Raw genomic sequence first — 22,065 nt, forward strand, 5'->3', positions numbered from 1 at the left:
TAAACGTTTTCTTTTTAAGGAATTATGTAAACATTGCCCAAACCTCTCGAACCTAAATGATTTGAAATTACAGCAACGTGTAAGCCGAGTCACCTTTGTCTAGTGAGTGCAAATTGATAGTAATATAAAATTATAAAATAGAATAATTAGGGAAAATGTATGGTACATTTATTATAATGCGTAATATTTTTTGTGCATATGTCATATGATGTGATGTATAATTTTTTATTATTCCAGGAAAATGGAACACATTGTTGAATGGCTGCGAGCGTGAGTTCAGACTGCGGGTTTGAGGTTAGAATTAGGTAATGCTCGGTTGTGGTCGTAATGGATTATGTCACCAATATTGTACCACAAATGTACGTGTGTGCTTTGAACGTTTCCCAACGTGCTCCGGATACCCGATACTTATTTGTCTTTTTTTTTTTCCTGAGCGAGCCCAGGCACCAAAGTCCATCCAAACGGTCTAGGTGATCGCCCGCTCTGAAGCATTCAATTTGTCTGACTAAACGGGTTTTGCGCTCTTGCCGTCTAGAATGACCAGCAGATTAAATAATAGGACTATCAGAGCCCTCGCTGGAGCAGATGGAAACACAACCTGATACCCACTTAATGCCCCACTAAGCATGGGCACGCTGCACACACACATGCCAGGCATCAAAAGTGAGTGTGTGTGTGTGTATTTTTTTTTTTTTTCATGCTGTTCCCTTGAAACTCAGCTATTCTTATGAATGAATGCCCACTTAAAAGTAGGACATTTGGAAGATACGTAAAGCAAACAAACAAACTTTTGACATCATCGTAAAAAAAGGTATCTGTCCTTGCCAACTGCATGTTTAAAACGATCTCCGTCTAAATAGAAATGCATTCACTCCCTGTCAAGTGGACGCCAAAGCACAAAACCTGTAACAGCATACCCTCATAGCCAGTCAGATGCCTGAAAATATAAACAGGGGTTACGCTGGAGAATCAAGGGCAAAATTAAACTTGTACAACTTGCTGTAATTTGTACAAACTGTTATAAATAATATGTAAGAAATATTGGCTATTTTTTTTAAATAAAAATTAAATTAAATTAATAAATACACATTAAGAAATAAAAAATAAACAATTTTATCATAAGCAGATACATGCATACAAATATAAATGAATAATTTGTTTCACAATGCATTTCTAATAAAATAAATTAAACTTATAAATTAATAAATAATTGTATATAATAATAACGTAAACGTGGTACTTTTTGCCCTGGAATTGTAATAAAGGGAGTTAACTTGCAGAACTTGCTTAAAAGTCAAGTTGAAAAACACACACTGCTGAAATTTGAGTAGATCTTCAAACCAGTTTTCAAAAATGCAGTTTACATGCGGACTAAAGGTCAAACGAATAGAAAAATACACATTTTGTGAATGATTCAATTAGGACGTTATATGTATTAAAGACGTGGCGTCGGTGTTGAAGAGGTGGGTTGCTGATAAAGAATGGGGCGCTCTCAAGATGCGTAGCTCTTGTAAAACAACTGTAACCGTATTCCCACAAGGGTCAGGGAGTTCAAGGAAAAGAAACCAAAAGGGAAAAGAACACTGCAGTGTGTAAAAGAGAGAGCACTTGATGTTTCATTACAGCTTACGTGAAGCAACTAAGTGGTCAGGCTGTATCAGGTAGCCGTGTGATACATAACCTGGCTGTGGCGGCTGTGTTCAGCTGTGAGAAGTAGCACAAAACGACTCTGCACGCACACACACACACACAAACGCTGTTGTTATGCCTGCGAAAAACCTTCGGCTGGAGTCACTGTCACAAACCATACAACGCCTGTTATTGTATCCTTCAAATATTTATGAAATCAATTTCTTGTGAAAGGCGCAATAATATGTGATTCTTTGAATAAGATACTCCTGTCTGGAGATCCAGCCGTCTTTGATCAAACCGCTGCGCTTGACGTAGCAAATCAATGCTGTCAGTGGCATTGTTGGCAAGATAAATTTTACGAGACATTAAGCAGTGAAATATCTCCAAATTGTTGCTGTAAATCAAGGCAGATCAATGAAAGAGGTCCCTTTTGTGAAATATGTGCTGGTGGACTCACACTGCCACACTCACAAGCCCATGTTTACATCCAAAGAAAGATTGCTTCATCAACCTGCACCCTCTAACGAGATTCAATATACAAGTTTAGCAGAAATTCTGCTTTGCAGTTTGAATTTCGCACCTTTACTTTATCACGGTTTGCTTACTTACGGTTTTCCTCAGTTAAGCATTTTCAAGCCTAAAAAAATCTCTAAATGAAATAAAACACAAATAAAAGGCATTTAAAAGATGCATTCAAAGAAGTTGATAATATATCGTATTCTACACAGGTCACTCTAATGTTTGGCGAGACACACAAGCACCAGCAGGCTTTTATTGCAGGTTTGAATGATCGCACGGCAGGCACAATTTCTTAATGAAAACCCCTAATAAAAACACGGGCTACTGTAGCGGCCGGAATCCACGCCAAACCCCTGACGTTTCTCCTTGTCCACCCGTCACTCAGCTCCCCTTGGGAACACATTTATAGTCACACACACAAGCACAAGTCTTATTTATGTCTTAATGGCTTATATACTCTTATTATGTCTACTAATACAATTGTAAAGGTGATTATAGGGATACTATTTCATGTCTAGAGGGCTCTAATGTTAAAAAACGTATTTAGAGGGTCGTAAACAGGCTTTTTAATTACAGCTTTTATAGCAGTATGGATTTCCGATTAACTAAAAACGCACAGCCATTAATGTCTAAATGGCTGGCAACACAAGTGAGTACACTTCACACTGTACATGTCCAAATCGGGTGTTAATATTTAGTGTGAGTACCATTGTTGTCTAGCACTGCCTTAATCCTTTTGGACATGGGATTCACCAGAACTGCACAGGGTGTTACTGGAATCCTCTTGTACTCGTCCATGATGACATCACTGGTTGAAATGGTGGATGTTAGACGCTTTGTGCTCCCCCACCTTCCTTCAACTTGAGGATGCCCTACAGGTGCTTGATTAGGTTCAGATGTGGATACATGCTGGGCCACTCCATCACCTTCACTTTCAGCTTCCTCAGCAAGATACTCGTCATCTTGTTGGTGTGTTTGGGCTCATCATGTTGAAAACTGTTTGCCAAAGCAGGGGATCATGATATGCTTCACGATGTGGCAGTACATGTTGGAAATAGTGTTTCCCCTCAATGAACCGCAGTTTTCCAGCCCCAGACCTGGACACTGCTAAAACAATACTTGACTGTACTGTACGCAAGACACTATTATTTTGATACGGGCCGCTGTTTAGACATTGATGGCTGTGTGCTGAGTCAAACACTGTACTGCTGCACAAACTGTACACTGACTGTTCTAAAGTACAGCGGCACCACACTTTGTGTTATTAATTTGTTCTAAAAGATCAGACGAAAGGTGAAACGTACGAAATAATGTAAATCCAATTAATCCCTTCCAGACATCCAGAAACATTAACAAAAAATATTTTTATAGAGAACATTTGTAATTTTACATGCATAAGACAATACAGAAGTAATTATACATGAATGAAATGGCTAAATTAATATGTAACATAACTTTTACCTTTATTGAAAACTCTTGTTGGCAAAGACGGCGAGGAGCGGAGAGGGAGGAGGGGAGAGATAGGAAGGGATCCACACCAACAACAATTTATCAACATCTTTGATTGTTTGTGATCTCGATTTTGTTAGCACCGTGATCCCTTTAACAACATTAGCTTCCTTGATCCCGTCTTTCTATGCCAGGATGGAACGCATTGTTGATGTGGCAAAAGGTCTACTAAACATTCTCATTTGTGTTTACAAAATGATTGTGCCTTAAAGGATACCGTAGTATTATGTAAACTACGTACTGGGTGTGTGATCCATGATGGCTTAATAAACAAGCAATGGTGGGGGGACATATGTATTAATACCACATGAATGAATGTGCCAAATGGTAAACTATAACAGTTTGTTACAGATACTATTGTCTGATAACGAAGACGGTGTGTTTCACCATCGAAAAGTAGGGTGTATATCCAAGTTTAATTTCTGTAGTGTTGTCCCTTTAGAGTAGATACTGTCATAAAAATGGTTGCTGAAATGTGACTGCTGCACTCATTTTTGTGAACTACTGTATAGATATATCATAATGAGAGGCAATTTTCTAAAACAGTTCTTGGTAGCAGTTCGTCACCACTGCAAATCATAACTAAGATTACTAAGATGATTCGTAAGATTAAGAGCCTTCACAAATGGAACCATGCTGCTATATAGAATGGAGTCAAAGTTAACATTGTGCCTCGGGGCTGCACACTGTACCTCCCCCTGCATGAAATGCATTGAAAGTGTTTTTCGGCTTGCGAACACTTGACCCCTAGTGATCACCTTTTGATGCCATCTGGTGTTAATCAGAGCTTGATTATGAGCAGCACTCCAATGAGACGCCACTTCATGCTGCTGTGCACGTTCCCCAGGCTCCTAGGTTAGAGTAGCAGCAGGTATGCTCGCTTCCTTGCGGTTACCGTAAGCAAATCTCAAAGAGGGTTGTAAAACAGGTAATTACATTATGTACGGTTGAGTTTGCAGGGAAATTTGCCCCATCATCCTCAGCCTTTACTCTTGTCTTTTTTTTGGCTTGAAGTACATCCTGCAACTCCTCATCTCTCACTGCTCTGCTGGATTTCTGGCCTTTGTCCAAAACTAAAATCAAGTGCTCTCCCTCTCTTTCGCTCTTCCTCTCGCCGGCTCTCTGGAATATGAGTGTTTGACATTCGCGTGCCAAGCTAGCCAGAGAGCTTTGGCCGCGATTAGCAACTGTGTATACTGACTGGAGGTGCTGCAGGCCCAGTATAAATATCTATACATCAACGCACCACTGGAGAATGCTTCTCCTATGCGTCACTTATATGTGAATATGCTTCATTTCGACAGCTCCAGCATGGGAAACGATAATGATATGCATCATTATTGGTATGTTCAAAAAATAGGAACACTTGGCATGATATCTATCCATTGTCTCATCTTCATCACGCAGCGGCTCTCCAAGTGCAGTTATGAAGTAATTAGCCTACTACCACATTTAGTGCATAAATCAGAAAAATCTAGTGATATGTTATGCAATACCCACACTGTCTATTTCAGACAATAGAGCTTGGCGCAAAAGGAAAGCTAATTAAAAGATAAAATCACCTTCTTGTCTGTCCAATTAAAGACTTCTGTCAAATTGGACCCTTGGAAGAACTCCATCATGATGACATGAGAAGGGCTATTTGTGTTTGTGTGTATTTATTTTTTCTAGACCAGGCAAGGAAGATGGAAAGCAACCAAAAGAACAGAGGGAGAGCGAAAGAGGCAGAGTGACAGGCGAAACAGAGATAGGGAGAAATAGGTTAGACGAGGCCAGCAGACAAAGAGCAGAAATAGCGAATTAACTGATAAAAGACGTGAGGAGAGGTGGACAGGGAGGCAAATAGTAGAAAAGCAGAGAATGAAATGGCAGAATGTCAGGTGAGGAAGAATAAGATAATAATGAAGTAAGAAAGACAAAAAAATGTCCATAATTGACCTTGGGCTATTGCAGTATGATTGGAGATTAGAGATAATCGTGCTGAGGCTGCTTTCGCCTCTCGTCCGCGGAAACACACACACACACACACACACACACGTGCCCCGCAGTGACACACACATTACATGCAAGCGCAAACACGTCTTTCCACCTTGTCCGATACATCCTTAATAAACCATACGTTTTCAATAAAAATGCTAATTATCTTTACACTGCTGCAAAGTGAGGTGAGAATCTCTGCGGCAGGGGGGTAAGCAGACATCATGTTTTATTCGAGCAAAAAAATGAATGAATGAATGAATGTATATCCTAGCTCAATGAAGTAATGTGAGCAAACAATACTACCAATGAATGCTAAAGCACAGTGGAAGTAGTTGAGAAGGAGGTTAGTCAAAGATGGCGGATGACATGCAGCACTTGCAAATAACACGTTGCCCCTCAGCCAAATCATTACGTGCCTTTAAAAATATAATAGTGCTGTGTTTTGATGTTTTGAGAGGTATTCACTGAGTCATATTGTTACTGTTTTCATGTAGTAAAGGCAGATTGTATGATTGAATTGTTCTATTGGATTTTATTTCATTTCAGTCTATGAAATGACTGTACTATGGATGAGCTGCACCCATCCCCAATGTATACTTAATTGAGTCCATTCTCTGTCTTTGTACAACACCACATTAGATGAAAAGAGCTCAATTTTCCATTTAACCTTGAAAAAACCTTGAGGTCCCAGTATGTGTGGTCAATCCGCTTTGCTCTGAACACTGACATAAAAAGCCTCTGATTCATGTGAGACTTTTTGCACCCTTTCAGAAGAAATTACATGGGAGCGATTCCTTAGAAAAGAAAACAAAATGTCCTCCACTGAGCTCACTGACGTAGGGGGCCACTAATGTAGCAAAACAAGTAATAGCGATTCAAATTGAATGGCATTTGTATGACATTTTATGCACAATTTGCTACATTTGTTATCACAGCGACGGTATGTTTTCATACGCATGTCTTTTTGTGGCCTGCAACCTTGGGCTCACACATTTTTTTCCTTTTATGGAGGCTATCATGTGATGCCCTTATTCATTCAGTCATTAATCCTCAAGTATTGTATGTGCATCAAGAATGTGTTGGCATACACTCATGTGCATTGTCCGAAGTATCTTCTTTCTTGATAAACGCAACATAAAACTATTGGAAATACATTTTGGGTGCAACTAATAAGATGGAGAGCCTTTACTATCGATTACACATAAAGGAAAATAGTTTTTGAGGTGATACATTATACAAGACAATGTTGTATTGTGTCTACACTGCGGGTTTTTCAAATCAGCCACAGACAATTACGACATGCAACGCCTCACTGTTATTTTTCACATCCCTGCTTTCCATAGCTGCTGTATTACAGTAAAGTTACATTGTTGCCTGGTTAATGTAGGTTTCATGATAGTCACAGTTTGACCCCCGAACAGGTTATCTTGATTTCCATTATCAAAAAAATGGTTTCATGATATAAACAAATTGCAGATCGACCGGCATTTTGTTACACCTGTCTTAAATCCAAGCAGCATACATAGTCACACACACACACACACACACACACACACACACACACAATCAGATAGACACTTGTTTTACGTTTAACACCATTTTCTTCTTGAGATTGCTTATTTATCAAGAGTTGCGCTAAGCCGCACCAGTTACCATGCATTTTTCATAAGCTAGGGATTTAATGGTTGCATACGTGTGTGTGCGGGGGGGGTTGTCCATGTATTGGTGTGTGTTGCATGTGTTTGAGGTCGGTGATGAGTTTGCCTTTAATGTGTTAAAGAATTTATAGTCACACAGTGAGATGTGTATAGCCTTTTTGCTATATATAAATAAGTCCAAACTCCTTCCAAATGTTTTGCCTTTTATGGCATCCATCTCTTCTACTCTCCTCCCCGGGGACCAGTTCCATTCAGCAGGTATCTAACAGTCTTGAAAGACACAAGGGAAACTGCCTGCAGGATTAGGTTTCTGGCATGTTCACAAACCACTCGGGCCCCTAGAGACTAAGGTGGAATGGAATTCATATGTTTTAAAGGCTCTGAGCAAGTGTGCGCATTTTCACTGAGGGGGTGACGTGAATAACCCTTAGCCAAAGAGAGCTCTGAGGATAGTGCTTTGAATATAATAGAGAGGGAATTGGGTGCTGGGACTGGAGCAAGAAAGTAGCACAATCAGTGCATCACAATGATATAGTCATGCAGTAGAGGTGATGTCCACAAAGCATTAGTTCACCCACAGTGTTTTTGATGCTGCAATCTCAGTTGGTCTACTGAAATGTAATCCCTTTAATCACATCAATTTTGTGGTTCTGTTGCTATTAGTGTATTAAAAGCTTGCAATCTTAGGGCAAGGTCATATTGCTGCATGGTCTATGAAGTTATCCAATGGATTTTTATTTTTTTTATCCTGATATAATGGCCTCCACTGTAATAAATGCCGTGCATCAATTAGTCCTCGCATACATCATTCACTTGGATTAGTACAAACCTCAATACAAATTGACATCCCGTGCAGAGAGTGCAAATCTTAATACCCATATCACAGTTTTGTCACTTTCGTCTTTTTGCTGTCAGGGGTTGCCACAGCGAGTCAGTCGCATGACTGGTTTTGGCTTAGTTTTTACACCCAGTGCCTTTTCTGATGCAAACCATGGCCATGAATCGACCCATGGCCTCTGCTATGAAAGGCACAAGTATGTACAATTACACCAGCAGATTCAGTAGACATATCACAGTACAGGTCACATAACAATTATAATTAAAATGCCTCAACCACATCTTGTTGGTTTCTTACTATGCTTACCGTGGAGAGCCCATCTTGTCTTTCTGCTGTAACTTGCCCGCAGGGCTTCCCAAGGAGCAGCTAATATAAACCACTATCAGATGAGAGTCAAATAAGAGTCATATTCGTAGCTAGACGTCAAATGAAATCAGAGCGAAAATGCCACATAGACGTGCTTTTGTCGCATGTGGAAATTGTTCAAATAGGAATTTCAGAAAAAAGTCATGACTAACATAGTTATTATTAAGATAGTAAAGGGAAAAAAAGTTCAAGATACAACCCAAAAAAATGCAGCTACAGGTGGCTGCTGAACCTCTTTCTCTGGTTGAGGTGAGTGTGAGCTTGTTCCAGTTTGCAGTGAGCAACAACCAGCAACATTTTTTACTAAAACTAAAGTTCAAATGTTGTTGAAACTTGAAAATGCTCATGAAAATAGGAAATGCACAAAGAATTGCCTCACAACAGAATTCCAATTATTCAATAAACACGATAAATATAACACCAAGAATGGCTGCTCCTTTGCCAGAAAACAAAATTTGTAACATATTAAAGGGCCCGGGGAGGGGGGGGGGGGGGGGTGCACCGTACATATTCGAACCCATGATGCAAAGTAATAACCTTACAACAACAATGCTCTCATCATGAACACTAGACTACGGGAGCAAGCACCTTCATCCGTTTAAAACTAATATTTCTTGAATTAAACCAGTGTTCTGGCAGAGCGATCTCGTAGCAAATATGGACTGCCCATGTCAACTGTGGACTACTGAGAAGCAACTTAACAGGATTGCGATTGCGTTGTTTACAACAAATAATTTATTATTAATGCTCATATGCTACACCCCCATGAAAAAACAGAGTAACAAAACAATGGACACATACAAGAATATTTTCCTGCAGACTGATTTTGTGGAAGAACACAGACAGATATGTTAAAACATTTTCATTTGCTGCATTCATGATGAAAATAAGCTTTCACAGCTGTTTGATGGCATTACTGTCAGCTATGTAATGTCTTTATGCAACGCACCATACAAACTCACACAATTGGAGCAAATGATTTCAACAACCTGTACTGTTATTTGTATTAATTTGCCAAACATTGTACAAAGATGCTGAGTGTGTATGTGGCCAATATACCAATAAAAACACAAACTATTCCCACTCCTTGGGTAGCATAGAAATAACAATTCTCAGTCGACCAATCAGTGTAACCCAGGATGCCTTGCTCCACCCGTATTGTACATGGGCATTTGAGCAAATACAAACCAACAACTCAAATTAACGCACTTTTTACCATTTGGAAAACAAAAGAGATGGTGGCAATAGGTACATGGTCTTACGGCCATGACACAAGTGCAAATCTGAATAGAACTACCACAGTGCAACTTACGTAATAATTATACCTTATTAAAATATGCATCTTGTTGGTTGCTTACTACTTTGGAGAGCTCATTTTCATAAGCCAATAACAAATGATTCTCAGTGAAATAACAATTGTCCGTCGACTAATCAACAGTCATGTCTAGGCCTCCTATCAAATAGATGCCTCCTTCAAATTAGTAGTTGAGTAAATAAATGGCGCCGGTGACTATTTATGGAAATACGGTATGCGTGTGTGTGTGTGTGTGTGTGCATTTTGTCTGGTGCTTTTGTGCGAAATCTCAAATGTGCGTGAGCAACATGTGAAGTCCAATGCTGTCAGATTCAACTTTCGCACCGTAGTGCAGTCTCCTTCTTATGTAATCTCATTAGCCATCGCATACAGAGAGCATCCTGGCACTCTCATAAGGTTAGGATGAAATATGAGCACAATTATGGAGATCAGATATTTTATTGTGGTGATTTTCTTATTATTGCATCATTAATCCATTTTTGCCTCTCTCTCTGTCTGTCTTTCTTTTTTGGTCTGTTTTTTTTTTCCTCCTTCAACTTTCACCAATGGCTCCGGCAGAGGTCGAACAAAAAGGTGAGCCCTACATGCATGTTTCTTAAGAGCATTTTGTGCCTCATGGCCCAAGCACATCCATCTCAGCGTCATTGCGATTATATTAAAACAGCCTGATTCCAGCATGTTGAGGCAATTTCGAAACACTGGTTCTCATTAGGTACACTTAACATTATTCCATGGTATCGGGTGGAACGTCACTTAACAAACCCTCCAAGGGTCAAGCAGATTTTTATGATGAGCCAATGAACAACGGATTGCTATGACATTTCATATTTCATATTCTTTCCTGGGATATGATGACACCAGTGCTTTGAACACCCAATCAAAGTTCAATTAATAGCTCCAAGCCTGTCACATCGGAGAGAAGAGAAGAACTGGGAAACCACAATGAGCATCTGGCCTGTCTTTTTCTGTACATTCCAGTTAAATTACTTAAGTTGCAACAACTGTGGTCACACTGGTCTCCCTCAATTTACTGCTTCTCTCACATCTCTCATAAAACATGACCTCTGTGTTCCATGATGGGAATACCAAACAGAGAGTGGGAAATGAATTGTTGTTAACAATTGCAGAAACAGCAGGCAAAGGAAAAAAGAAAGAAGCTCAGAGACTAATGAGGAGCTGGGATAGGAGGGAGAAGTGGGAATAGGTGAAAGGGAGGTTTTGTCTTTGCTGCATTATAGGATTATCTGTTGCTGAGCTCTGCAATCTCAGTGCCTGCTTCACAACTCAAGTCTAAGACCCAACTTGAAACATAATGTAAAATTGATGAAAATGTGTCAGGCTAGTTGGCATTTTACAGCGCTCCCATAAAAAGCCCCTAATGTGAAAACGGTGTTATTCATCCCTCAGTGTTTCTGTGTCCCGGAATTCTACGTGGAGTCTACCAAAGTGAGCATCTCTTCGAGTCCGACCACCAGTCTGGAGCCTGGTGCAAAGACCCGCTGCAGGCCTCAGACAAAATTTACTACATGCCCTGGACCCCCTACCGGACAGACACCCTGACTGAGTACTCATCAAAGGAGGACTTTATTGCAGGTCGTCCGACCACCACATACAAACTGCCGCATCGGGTGGACGGCACTGGCTTTGTTGTCTACGACGGTGCGCTGTTCTTCAACAAAGAGCGCACTCGCAACATTGTCAAATTTGACCTCCGCACGCGCATCAAGAGTGGCGAGGCCATCATTGCCAACGCCAATTATCACGACACCTCACCTTACCGCTGGGGGGGCAAATCAGACATCGATTTAGCGGTGGATGAGAACGGACTCTGGGTGATCTATGCAACGGAGCAAAACAACGGGCGCATCGTGGTGAGCCAGCTGAACCCTTACACCTTACGCATTGAAGGCTCCTGGGACACCAGTTACGACAAACGCTCCGCCTCCAATGCCTTCATGATCTGCGGGGTCCTGTACGTTGTAAAAACCGTTTATGAAGATGATGACAATGAAGGTACGGGGAACAAGATTGACTACATGTACAACACGGATAAGAGCAAGGAGATGAACGTCAACATACCGTTCCCCAACTCGTACCAGTACATTGCTGCAGTGGATTACAACCCGAGAGACAACCTCCTCTACGTGTGGAATAACTACCACGTGGTCAAGTACTCACTCGACTTCGGCAACAATGGTGAGTTCCAAATCCAAATCCCACTGCTTCACCCTGTCAATCTGTTTCCTTTGTAGCTTTCGGCTTAGTGCCACATGTGATAAGAGGAATAAGTCTTCAGGAAGGCTGTTTTTATTTAGTATCCCTAATACATTTCTCTTTTTGTTGGGTCATAAGGGATACATTACTAATCTTCTGCCAATAATTAATTCTACAAAATACCGTAAAGATGATAAAAAAAGAATTGCCATCTGTGCCGAGACAGTACGCAATTATGACTCCCCCCTTGCCCCCCGCCTACCCTCAAACATGGTATCAGCATTTTTAGTGATTAAAGAAAAACCTGTGAGTACTTTTAAAGTTGTATGGCACTGCCTTCTCTGATGCTAATCAAAAAGAAGTTGAAAGAAAATATGCAGGTTATTCTAATCTTTACATACTAAACAAGCCTCTTGAAACAACTCTTTTAATGCTGTATTTCATTTGCTACTGCCCTAAATGCTTAATTACAGCTCAGGCAGTCAAAAGATGAGATGAGTCTTATTTCTTTCTATAGGGTGATGGCATATGGTGCTTTTTATGATGTTTGTGAGACTAACACTGACCTTAGCCTAGTAATTAATGCCTGAAGTGGAATTACTAAAAAACTAATAAGATACACAGTTATTTACAACAAGACATGATTTAAAGGAAATCATTTTATTCACAGATTAAAAGAGTTCCTAGGTGTTTTAATAACTGTGACATGCTTTGGTCGACCTACCGACACGTCTTCCAATGAGGAAGGAGTGCCTGGGGACTCTGCGGTGAGCTCTCCTATCTCTGGAGCTGAGGTTGCTGAGGTGGTTAAAAAAACTCCTCAGTGGCAGGGCCCCGAGGGTGGATGAGATCCACCCGTGGTTCCTTAAGGCCCTGGATGCTGTGGGCATGTCTTGGTTGACACTACTCTGCAGCGTTGCGTGGACATCTGGATTGGCAGACCGGGGTGGTGGTCCCACTTTTTAAGAAGGGGGACGTTAGGGTGTGTTCCAATTGTGGGATCACACTTCTCAGCCTTTCTGGTAAGGTTTATTTAGGGGTTCTGGAGAGGAGGAGCCACCGGATAGTTGAATCTCGGATTCCGGGGGAGCAGTGTGGTTTTCGTCCTGGTCGTGGAACTGTGGCCTGGCTCTACACTCTCGGCAGGGTCCTTGAGGGTGAATGGGAGTTTGCTCAACCAGCCTACATGTGTTTTGTGAACTTGGAGAAGCCATTCGACCGTGTTCCTCGAGGAATTCTGTGGGGAATATGGGGTATGACCACCTAATTCAGGCGGTCCGTTCCCTGTATGACCGGTGTCAGAGTTTCGTTCGCATCGCCGGCAATAAGTCAGACCCGTTTCCAGTGAGGGTTGGACTCCACCAGGGCTGCCCTTTGTCACCGATTCTGTTCATTACTTTTATGCACAGAATTTCTAGGCGCAGCCAGGGCGTTGAGGGGTTCCGGTTTGGTTGCGGCAGGATTGGGTATCTGCTTTTTGCAAATGATGTGGTCCTGCTGGCTCCATCGAGCCGTGACCTCTCACTGGATCGGTTCGCAGCTGAGTGTGAAGCGGCTGGGATGAGAATCAGCACCCCCAAGTCTGAGTCCATGGTTCTCGCTCGGAAAAGGGTGGAGTGCCAACAGCGGGTCGGGGATGAGATTCTGCCTGAAGTAAAGGAGTTTAAGTACCTCGGAGTCTTGTTTACAAGTGAGGGATGGATAGAACGCGAGATAGACAGGCGGATTGGTGCGGCATCTGTAGTGATGCAGACTCTGCATCGGTTCGTTGTGGTGAAGAGGGAGTTGAGTCGAAAGGCAAAGCTCCCAATTTACCGGCCAATCTACGTTCCTACCCTCACCTATGGTCATGAGCTTTGGGTAGTGACCAAAAGTACAAGACCGCGGGTACAAGCGGCCAAAATGAGTTTTCTCTGTCGCTGGGCTCTCCCTTAGAGATAAGGTGAGAAGCACTGTCATCCGGGAGAAGCTCAGAGTAGATCCGCTGCTCTTCCACATTGAGAGGAGACCGATGAGGTGAGGCGGCTTGGGCATCTGGTCAGGATGCCTCCTGGACACCTCCCTGGGGAGGTGTTCAGGGTTATATCTCTCAACTAGCCTGGGAAACCCTCGGGATCCGCCGGGAGGAGCTCGACGAAGCAGCTGTGGAGAGGGAAGTCTGGGCTTCCCTGCTTAGGCTGCTACCCCCGTGGCTGACTTCGGATGGATGCTTCGGTCGAAACCGAAACGCTTTATAAACAGCCCTGTTCGAAGCAGCAGGTTTTGGAGGCTGTCCTGTCTCATACAAATGAGCTCCTGCTCCACCCACCCCATTGGTGGAGAGAGCAATCAAACAAGTTTTCCATAATATGCAAAATGCTACCTGAGTAGGAGTGGCTCCATTCATCCATATTCCAGGATAGCAGCAGTCTTCTTCATCCATAACCCATGAACTCGTGTTATATCATACTATGTCAAAATATACTGTATGTATATACCTAACCTACAGCTATAAGTGATAAACAAAACAAATTACGCTGTGCCAAAATGCTAGCATACAAAGAGTGAAGCTGCCATGAGCCATTCTTTCTGCCATGTTGTTATGTGCACTTGCCTTCTCTCACTTGTGCTTTGTGTGCTACACAGCAGCTGTTTGGTATTTGTATTTATTATTTATTTGTATTTTTTCTCACTAGCAGACAGAATTGACAATGAGCCACCTACACAACACATTGTTTCACCCCCAGTGTGGGCAGAGGTTCTGTCTCGATTGGTTCAAAGTTTAGTTGAAGACAACAAAGAAAGAAAGAAGCAATAATATGCTGGTATCTGGTTTTAAATATGCATGCGTACTTGTGTAATCAGAGGCACTTTAAACTCGAATGGGCGGCCGAGACCACGGGTTAAAGAGGTCCAAAACAAATTTATGAAAACCTGATAATTCATATAATAAAACTACTGTATATTTTATTGCATTGGTGATTTGAACTGGAAAATGATTTGAACTTGAAAACACTGAACTTGAAGGAGTAAAAAAAAAATTTCTTAAATTTATATTAAATAAAATGTGTGCTTTGAAGAAGTCATCCAATGGACCAATGGCCTAGACGGATGAACCGGCTTGTTGTTGCATGAGTAGGCAGGGTCAAAATGTATCGCCTAACTCAAAGAGACTCACTTAAGCTCTAAAATGATGGTTGAGCCCACACTCGTCTCTTCTGGATGTATAAATGTGTAGGCCTAAGGTCATAAGATCGACTTTGTGGGTGTAATTGTCTGTCATCACCTTTCAATGGAGTGTTCGAGACAGTCTGGATGCCTGTCTTATTAAATGATGTCGGAATTAACACATGCTCTTACATGCAGTTAGGAGGCGCAGATCAACGAATTATAGAGAGAGGCAGCATCAAACCTGGTTTGTACCGATCGACACTGTGAAAATGTGTAAATGCTTGCAATGCTCGTGTGAGTAATGTGCTTAAGGTATGCTTTCCGAGTTGTGCACGCATGTTTATCAGTGTACACTTGAGTGTGATCCATGTCATAATGGAGCCCTGAGTATGTCAGGAGGCTCTAAAGATGAGATCAATGGGGATTCAATGTGGAGAATGACCTCCAGTGCACATCAACAAGGCAGACTGCTGACCAGCGAGAGATAAATACTTACAATCAATGCAGCCCCGCTGCTTTACGCTCTGCCTCCCTTGGCTCCATCGTTCAATGAAGACAAGGAATAAATTAGCTACCTCAACTGCATCATTTACTTATTCTGCCGAAAATGAGAATGACAAGTAGATGAATTGAAATTTTATTGTAGTTATAATAAAGACACTGTGTAGGCCAGTGGTTGGCAACCCACAGCTCCAGACCCGCATGCGGCTTTTCAGCCCCATTGTTGCGGCTCTGTGATTTTTCTGAGGAAATGTGCGTTTTCAAAAAGAGTATGAATTATCCGACTCACTGCAAGTCCATGAATGCATCTATACTGCATTCTGACTGCTGATTGGATGAGCAAGGGAATGAGGAGGAGGGCCAGGATGATAATGACTTGTTTAAAAAAAAGACTTGTAAGCTATCCATAACTATGAATTTCTCCTTAAAAAGAAAAATGTCGGAAGAAAATAGAGAGTTTAATTCTGAATGGACATATTCCTTTGCCGTCACTGCCAATGACGCCGGCTTACCCGCCTGCGTGCTTGATATGTGGTGAGAAGTGAGCAAACAACACAAAATGTAACACCGACAGACTTTCAAAGCAAGCACTCAGCTTTTTCGGAATAATAATAATAAATATACTAAATAATAATAAAATAATAAAAATACTAAGGCGTAAGGGAGCGATTTCGGACCTACTACAGAAGGTTGAGCAGAGCAAACATACTTTCAAGTAGTGGATGAAGGCTCCACACTCAACTACAGCTGCTCGCGTTGTAGCTAACTCGCTGCACTGGAGAGTGTAAGGAGGAGGAAGCCGTTCACAGATGGAGAATGCATGAAAGAGTTGTTCATAAAAATATCTGCAGCATCTATTCTCCGAATTAAAAACATGAACGCAAAATTATTCAGAAAATGAAAGAAATGCCTCTCCCTGCAACGACAGTCAAGGACATGGACCAATAGAATGGCAACAAACATCACCAGTTGGCAAATTGATGACATTAATTCAATGCAGGCATGTTGAATTGCCTGTGATGAGTCAAGCGATGCAAATTATTTTGGCCAGGCAGCAATGATATGTAGATATGAACTCTGATGGGCTTTTTTATGTTATGTTTTTTAATGTTATGTTATGTTAAATACGGGAACAACTTAAAAAAGCCTGCATAGTTCTTTGTTAAAATGATTTCAAAATAAGCCTACACATGCACGCTACACTTCTGTTGTAAGAGGTACAATTTTAAGAAGATGAAAAATTTTAAAAGTTTATAAGCTGTGTCATGTTTTGTGGCTCCAGACCATTTTTCTTTACTGAAAGAGGAGGCAAAATGGCTCTTTTGATGCCAAAGATGGCCGACCCCTGGTATAGGCTAACAGTTGTCAAAGTGAGTTTTGGTCCTTTCCTACTTTTGTTCCCATATTCAGGGCAGGAAGCAGGCCAAGGAAAGCAGGTCATGTGGAGGTTTTCAACTCATTACATGGATTTCTTAGACATATCAAGCAAGACAGCAATGTGAAGGTTGAGGAAAAAGATAGTAAAGGTAGTTTAATATACAAAAGATAATGGCGGTGCTGCCTGGTTCATCGTATTGGTTTTGATGCAAAAGGTAGTTTGGTTTGTTTGCTTAAAGAATTTGTCTTAAACTGCTCACAAAAAACAAAAAACAAATCACAAATCAAATAAAACAGTACTCAGCTGATAGCGGATTTCCACCAAGGTTGAAAAAATGGGGGAAAAAATTGTGGATTGTTGTGTTTGTGTCTGTTTGTGGTGAGCGCCAAAGACATTGACGGAGTATTCTACACTAGTCACGATGTGTCAGTAATGTTATTGTAATATTCGATGAGACACAATCACCAGACTTGATCAATAGGCTTTTATTGCGGGTTTGAATTATCTCACAACAGGCACAATAATATCTAATAAAAATCCCTCATAAAAACACAGTATACTTTTGCAGCCGTAACCCACGCAAAGTTGAAACTCATCTCTGAATCCCCGACGTCACTTCCTGTCCACCTCTCTTTCAGGTCCCATACGGAACACATTTATAGCAACACATAGAGCATGAGTCTTATTTATGTCTTAAATGGCTTTTTTACTTTTATTTTGTCTACTATATTGGGTATTAGTTTAAAGGTTACTATAGGGGTGTTAGTTCATGTCTCGAGGGCTCTAATAATGTTAAAATAGTTGTAACCAGGTTTCTGCAAAAATATTCTATTTATAAATAAGGAATCCTAAATTCACTTATCACAGTTGGGTCTGGAACCAATTAACTGTGATAAACGAGGGATTACTGTATACTGTAAATCAACATAAGCAACAAAACAAACTCAAATGAACTCAAATTATTATGTGGTACGTAAAATGATGGGACTGCACCTTTTTTCAAATTCTGAGGCAGGCGAACTATTGGGACTGAGAAAGTTTGGATTTACAGCAACATTTAATGGGTTCTTAGTTCACTTTGCCACTCTTTGGTGTTTTTTGGAAGTTCTGCAGTTTTTGCATTCATCTCACTACAAATAAGAAAATTTAAATAATTGAAATTACAAAAAAAAAGAAAATTACAATCACAATCTTAATTCCCACTGTTCCAATGTGGAATGTTTCAAATATGCAATATTAAAACATTTTTACCTCGGTTTGAGTTGTACAAAATGGCATAACTAGTTAGCTTAGCAGGTAATAGAGAATATGCTTTTCTTAATGTTTCTCAAACTGCTCTTCCTCCCGTGAAGTCTTTTGGCACCGCCAGGGAAAAATAAATAATATATCAATTCAATATATAGTAATACAAATAAATTAAGTCAAAATAGATCGCTAGGTCTGTATTATATCCCATTTCCAGGTATATAAGTATTTTTAAATCACATTTGTTTTTTTGTATTTAAGGTTTGCATTGGAAAAAAGAACACAAACATTCCCCAGTTAGACACCCATGCAGCGGCACTGAAGAATAAAAAAATGCAAATGCACCATCCCTACTGCCAAACTTTTATAAGGTTTCCCTTAACAATCAGACTTTAAATATCACAGGGAAGAAATCTCGTCAGGTTAACCAAAGGGTGGCACATAAATATAAATGTTTAACCACATGAATTGTGTGGGACTGCCAATGCGGAAAGCAATGGAAATTTGGATTTTTTTTTAATGCATATTTTTTTCCTCTCTCTTGGCACTCACGAGGGAAGGGAACTGCCTCGTTTTATTTAGTCCCACGCCTGTTTGTGTTTAGTCTTTGTCTGTTCAATGCCCCATTCTCTCACTTGTCAGCTCACACACAAACACTCACAATGGCAGGAATCTCAAAATTTCCCCTTTTCCTGTCTCATATATCTTTCTCTTTAAGTCAGCAATGTTTTTTTCCCTCTTTTCCGTCCTTATCCGCCACTTAATCTGCTGCCTCCTTTTCTGTTGCTGAGTTTTTGCCAGATCACATCAGTCTATCGCATGAAGCGTGCTCAGATGTATACGCTTTAGAAGCCGACACATGAATGCCTGAAGTCAAAGTCACTTCTCTCTGCATCACCCTTTTCTCCCACCCTCCTTCCCAAACATTCCCATGCACACTCCCAACTGTTTATGGAGTTGTTTCATCACGTTTTCTTACATGCATATTATAGAGGCCTGGCCTACGCAAGCAGCATGTCGTAGATGAAACATTTGAATAATTTAACACTTCCAGTCTGCTTTGCCTTGCCTTCCTTTGCTCTTTCCAAAGTTTTTTTTTTTTCTTTCTACCCAACAAAGTCGCAAAAATTATTCATGCTGCATCTTTTCTTAGGTTTATCTGGCTCCTTTTGCTACATCCTCTTTTTGTACAATTTGACCGTACTCTCTCACTTTTTTTATGTTGACAATTTCAGGTTAGAGAAGCTGCTTGTGTATTCTGACACATAAGAATTGGCTTTTTTTTTTTAAATGCAAGAACCTGCCAAGAAGTGAGTGTGAATGGTTGTTTGTCTGTATAAGCTCTGCGAATGGCTGGTGACCAGTCCAGGGTGTACCCTGCCTCTCAACCGAAGTCAACCGGGACAGCCTCCAGCATACCCCAGCGACCCTAGTGAGGACAAGCAGCATAGAATATGAATAAATGAACAAACCTGCCAAGGAGATGATTTTTTTTTCACACAGAGCTGTTGAATTGTTTGCCTGCAGGGCGTAAACTATTTGAGAAGAACCCATGTTAAAGTCTGGTGTGTGCCTTTATTTGATTATTTTTGTTTATTTTATTATTTTTGTAATGGATACGTCAACTCATTGAAATACAGCCGTGCAAGTGAATTTGAGTTGCACATTGGACATTTCAACAAAATTATTCCTGCTAATGTACAGCGTCGGATTGCTGACCTCTGCACTATACTGTACATCAGGGGTATCCAAGGACCAACCCGGGGCCATTTAAGGCCAACAGATTTCTTTTACTTTTTTTGCCTGGCATCACAAAGCAGTGTTAGGACCACACTGGGGCCTGGAGCGTTAATGCTAATGAGGAAAAAAGTTTAGACTCCACTACTATAGACAGATTACTCTTTTCACCTGTTTTTTTCCGCCTTGAGGAAGAAAAAGTGGAATATGTAGTTGAGCTCCCCTTGCGGCCATAACATATTTCATGCTTCTGACGTTCGAGAAGAATTTGCAGTTTACCTGGCAATGGCCTGCTGGCTCACAACCTGTTCCATCCAAAAACCCATCCAATAATGCTTTGTGGATCCTGTTTTGTGCACTAGGAAGAGAAAAAGGCCCTTCCCTAAACGTCCCCTTTGTTCCCACAAATTTGAATTGTGGTGTTCCATTTCAAATATTGATGCTTTCAAATGCTTTTCTTTGCCACTTTACCAAAGCCTGCAAATTATTTTTTTATGTCAGGTCTTTAAAAGGCTGGCCTCTTGGAAGTGTAAACAAAAACTCAATTAGCACCGTCCCAATTCACTTAAATGTTCAAAAGTGATGTCCTCAATCATAATTAATGATAATCAAACTTCAGCGTCCTTTCAGTCTGTTTAATAAAGATGGCAAGAGAGGGTTGACCTCATCTTGGCCCTTGTCGTCACTCTGTCAGTTAGCGGAAATTTAGAAGTTCACCTCTCAACCTTTTAATGGCTGGAATTACAGTATCTCATTTCCTTGGGAAGTCAAGCATGGAGTAGCTATTGTCCTAACCCCTGGCCATTTATTTACTCCCTTATGCCCTCCCGTCCTCTCTCCCAACCGTCCTCACCTCCTCCCTTCTTCCCAGCTGTACTGTTGCCGCTTGTCCTTTTATCACCTCCTCTTCTCTGACCCTCTCCTCCTCCTCTTCCTCCTCCTCCTCCAAGCTCCCACTCCTCCTCTGCTTCCTGATTGCAATCAGCCAGCAGGGATAAGCATAGCAGGAAATGTTGGGAACAAGCTTAAGTGGAGAGTAGCACTGCTTACGGCTGGACTGGAGACCCCCTTTCAACATATCACTGATTAGACTGGGCTTCAGCACAGCCCTTGTCACAAAATTGTGTGCGTGTGTGTATCCTTGAGCCGCTACTGCCGACTTCTCTTCCTGTCAAAAATGTTAGTTCATGAAAGAAAAAAAGTGATAAATCTCCCCATGAAAAAAAAAACAGTTTTGCATGTAAATTCTACCAACTCACAAAGTGTGATAGCGCAATCTTGCACCTTATTACTGCGGCTCCCACTTTTCTTTTCTCTTCTACGGGCCTTGATTCCGCTCTGTTCTTGATTCTCTTCTCTTCTTCTTCTCGTGTTTTCTGTGTGTGTGTCCATCCTTTCAGCTTTTTAATTTTTTTTTTACACTCCCAGCCTCATCTTCTCCTCTGCTAACAGATTTCGACACGCAGCCTTCTCACCAGAGACTCGGCTTTAGTGAGTCTGGAACACCTGTTCTTTGCCTGCAGTGTGTCCTTATCGATTGTACGGCCCCTGCCAGGCCTTCTGCGTGCATTTGGCTTCCACACCACTTACCCATCTAGCGAGCGGTTGGTGCCAAATTAAACTGGCATATCCAGAACACCAGGGTGGAGAGGGAAACCCACAGCTTTGCAGGATGCGAATAAACAAGAAAGTATTGCAAGCTTATAACAGGAAACCGTGTAGAAGCAATAGGAGTAAGTTACATCATGCATCCTCAGCCCTTGACCTTAAAGCAGGACTTATGGTCAGGAAAATTGGAAACCTCAGCCTCAATCTTGCTGCAGCAGTTGTGTGAAATATACATTCGAATTAGAGCTGCAACTGTATTAATCGACAACTATTTGCTTGTTTTTTTTAATTTAAACATGTAAATATCCTCTGATTTCAGCCTCTCAGATGTGATTTTTTTTATTTCCTTAGTCATTCATGAAAGCAGACCTATTATCTTTGTGTTTTAGGCAAAACAAGATACTTACACACATCA

The 22,065-nt window shown here is 41.1% G+C and overlaps 1 protein-coding gene across 15 annotated transcripts in view; it reads left to right on the forward strand.

Annotated features, from left to right (window-relative positions):
- Positions 1-22,065, forward strand: part of adgrl3.1 (adhesion G protein-coupled receptor L3.1) — a 194,045-nt gene that overhangs the window by 99,389 nt on the left and 72,591 nt on the right. For all 15 annotated transcript variants that reach the window (XM_054778917.1, XM_054778902.1, XM_054778901.1 and 12 more), the window contains 2 exons: positions 10,376-10,390; positions 11,225-12,013. In XM_054778917.1, the coding sequence (XP_054634892.1) occupies positions 10,376-10,390; positions 11,225-12,013 (804 nt within the window). The remainder of the gene's footprint in view (positions 1-10,375; positions 10,391-11,224; positions 12,014-22,065) is intronic.

The sequence above is a fragment of the Dunckerocampus dactyliophorus genome, chromosome 6, assembly GCF_027744805.1.
Source record: "Dunckerocampus dactyliophorus isolate RoL2022-P2 chromosome 6, RoL_Ddac_1.1, whole genome shotgun sequence".
Classification (NCBI taxonomy): Eukaryota; Metazoa; Chordata; class Actinopteri; order Syngnathiformes; family Syngnathidae; genus Dunckerocampus; species Dunckerocampus dactyliophorus.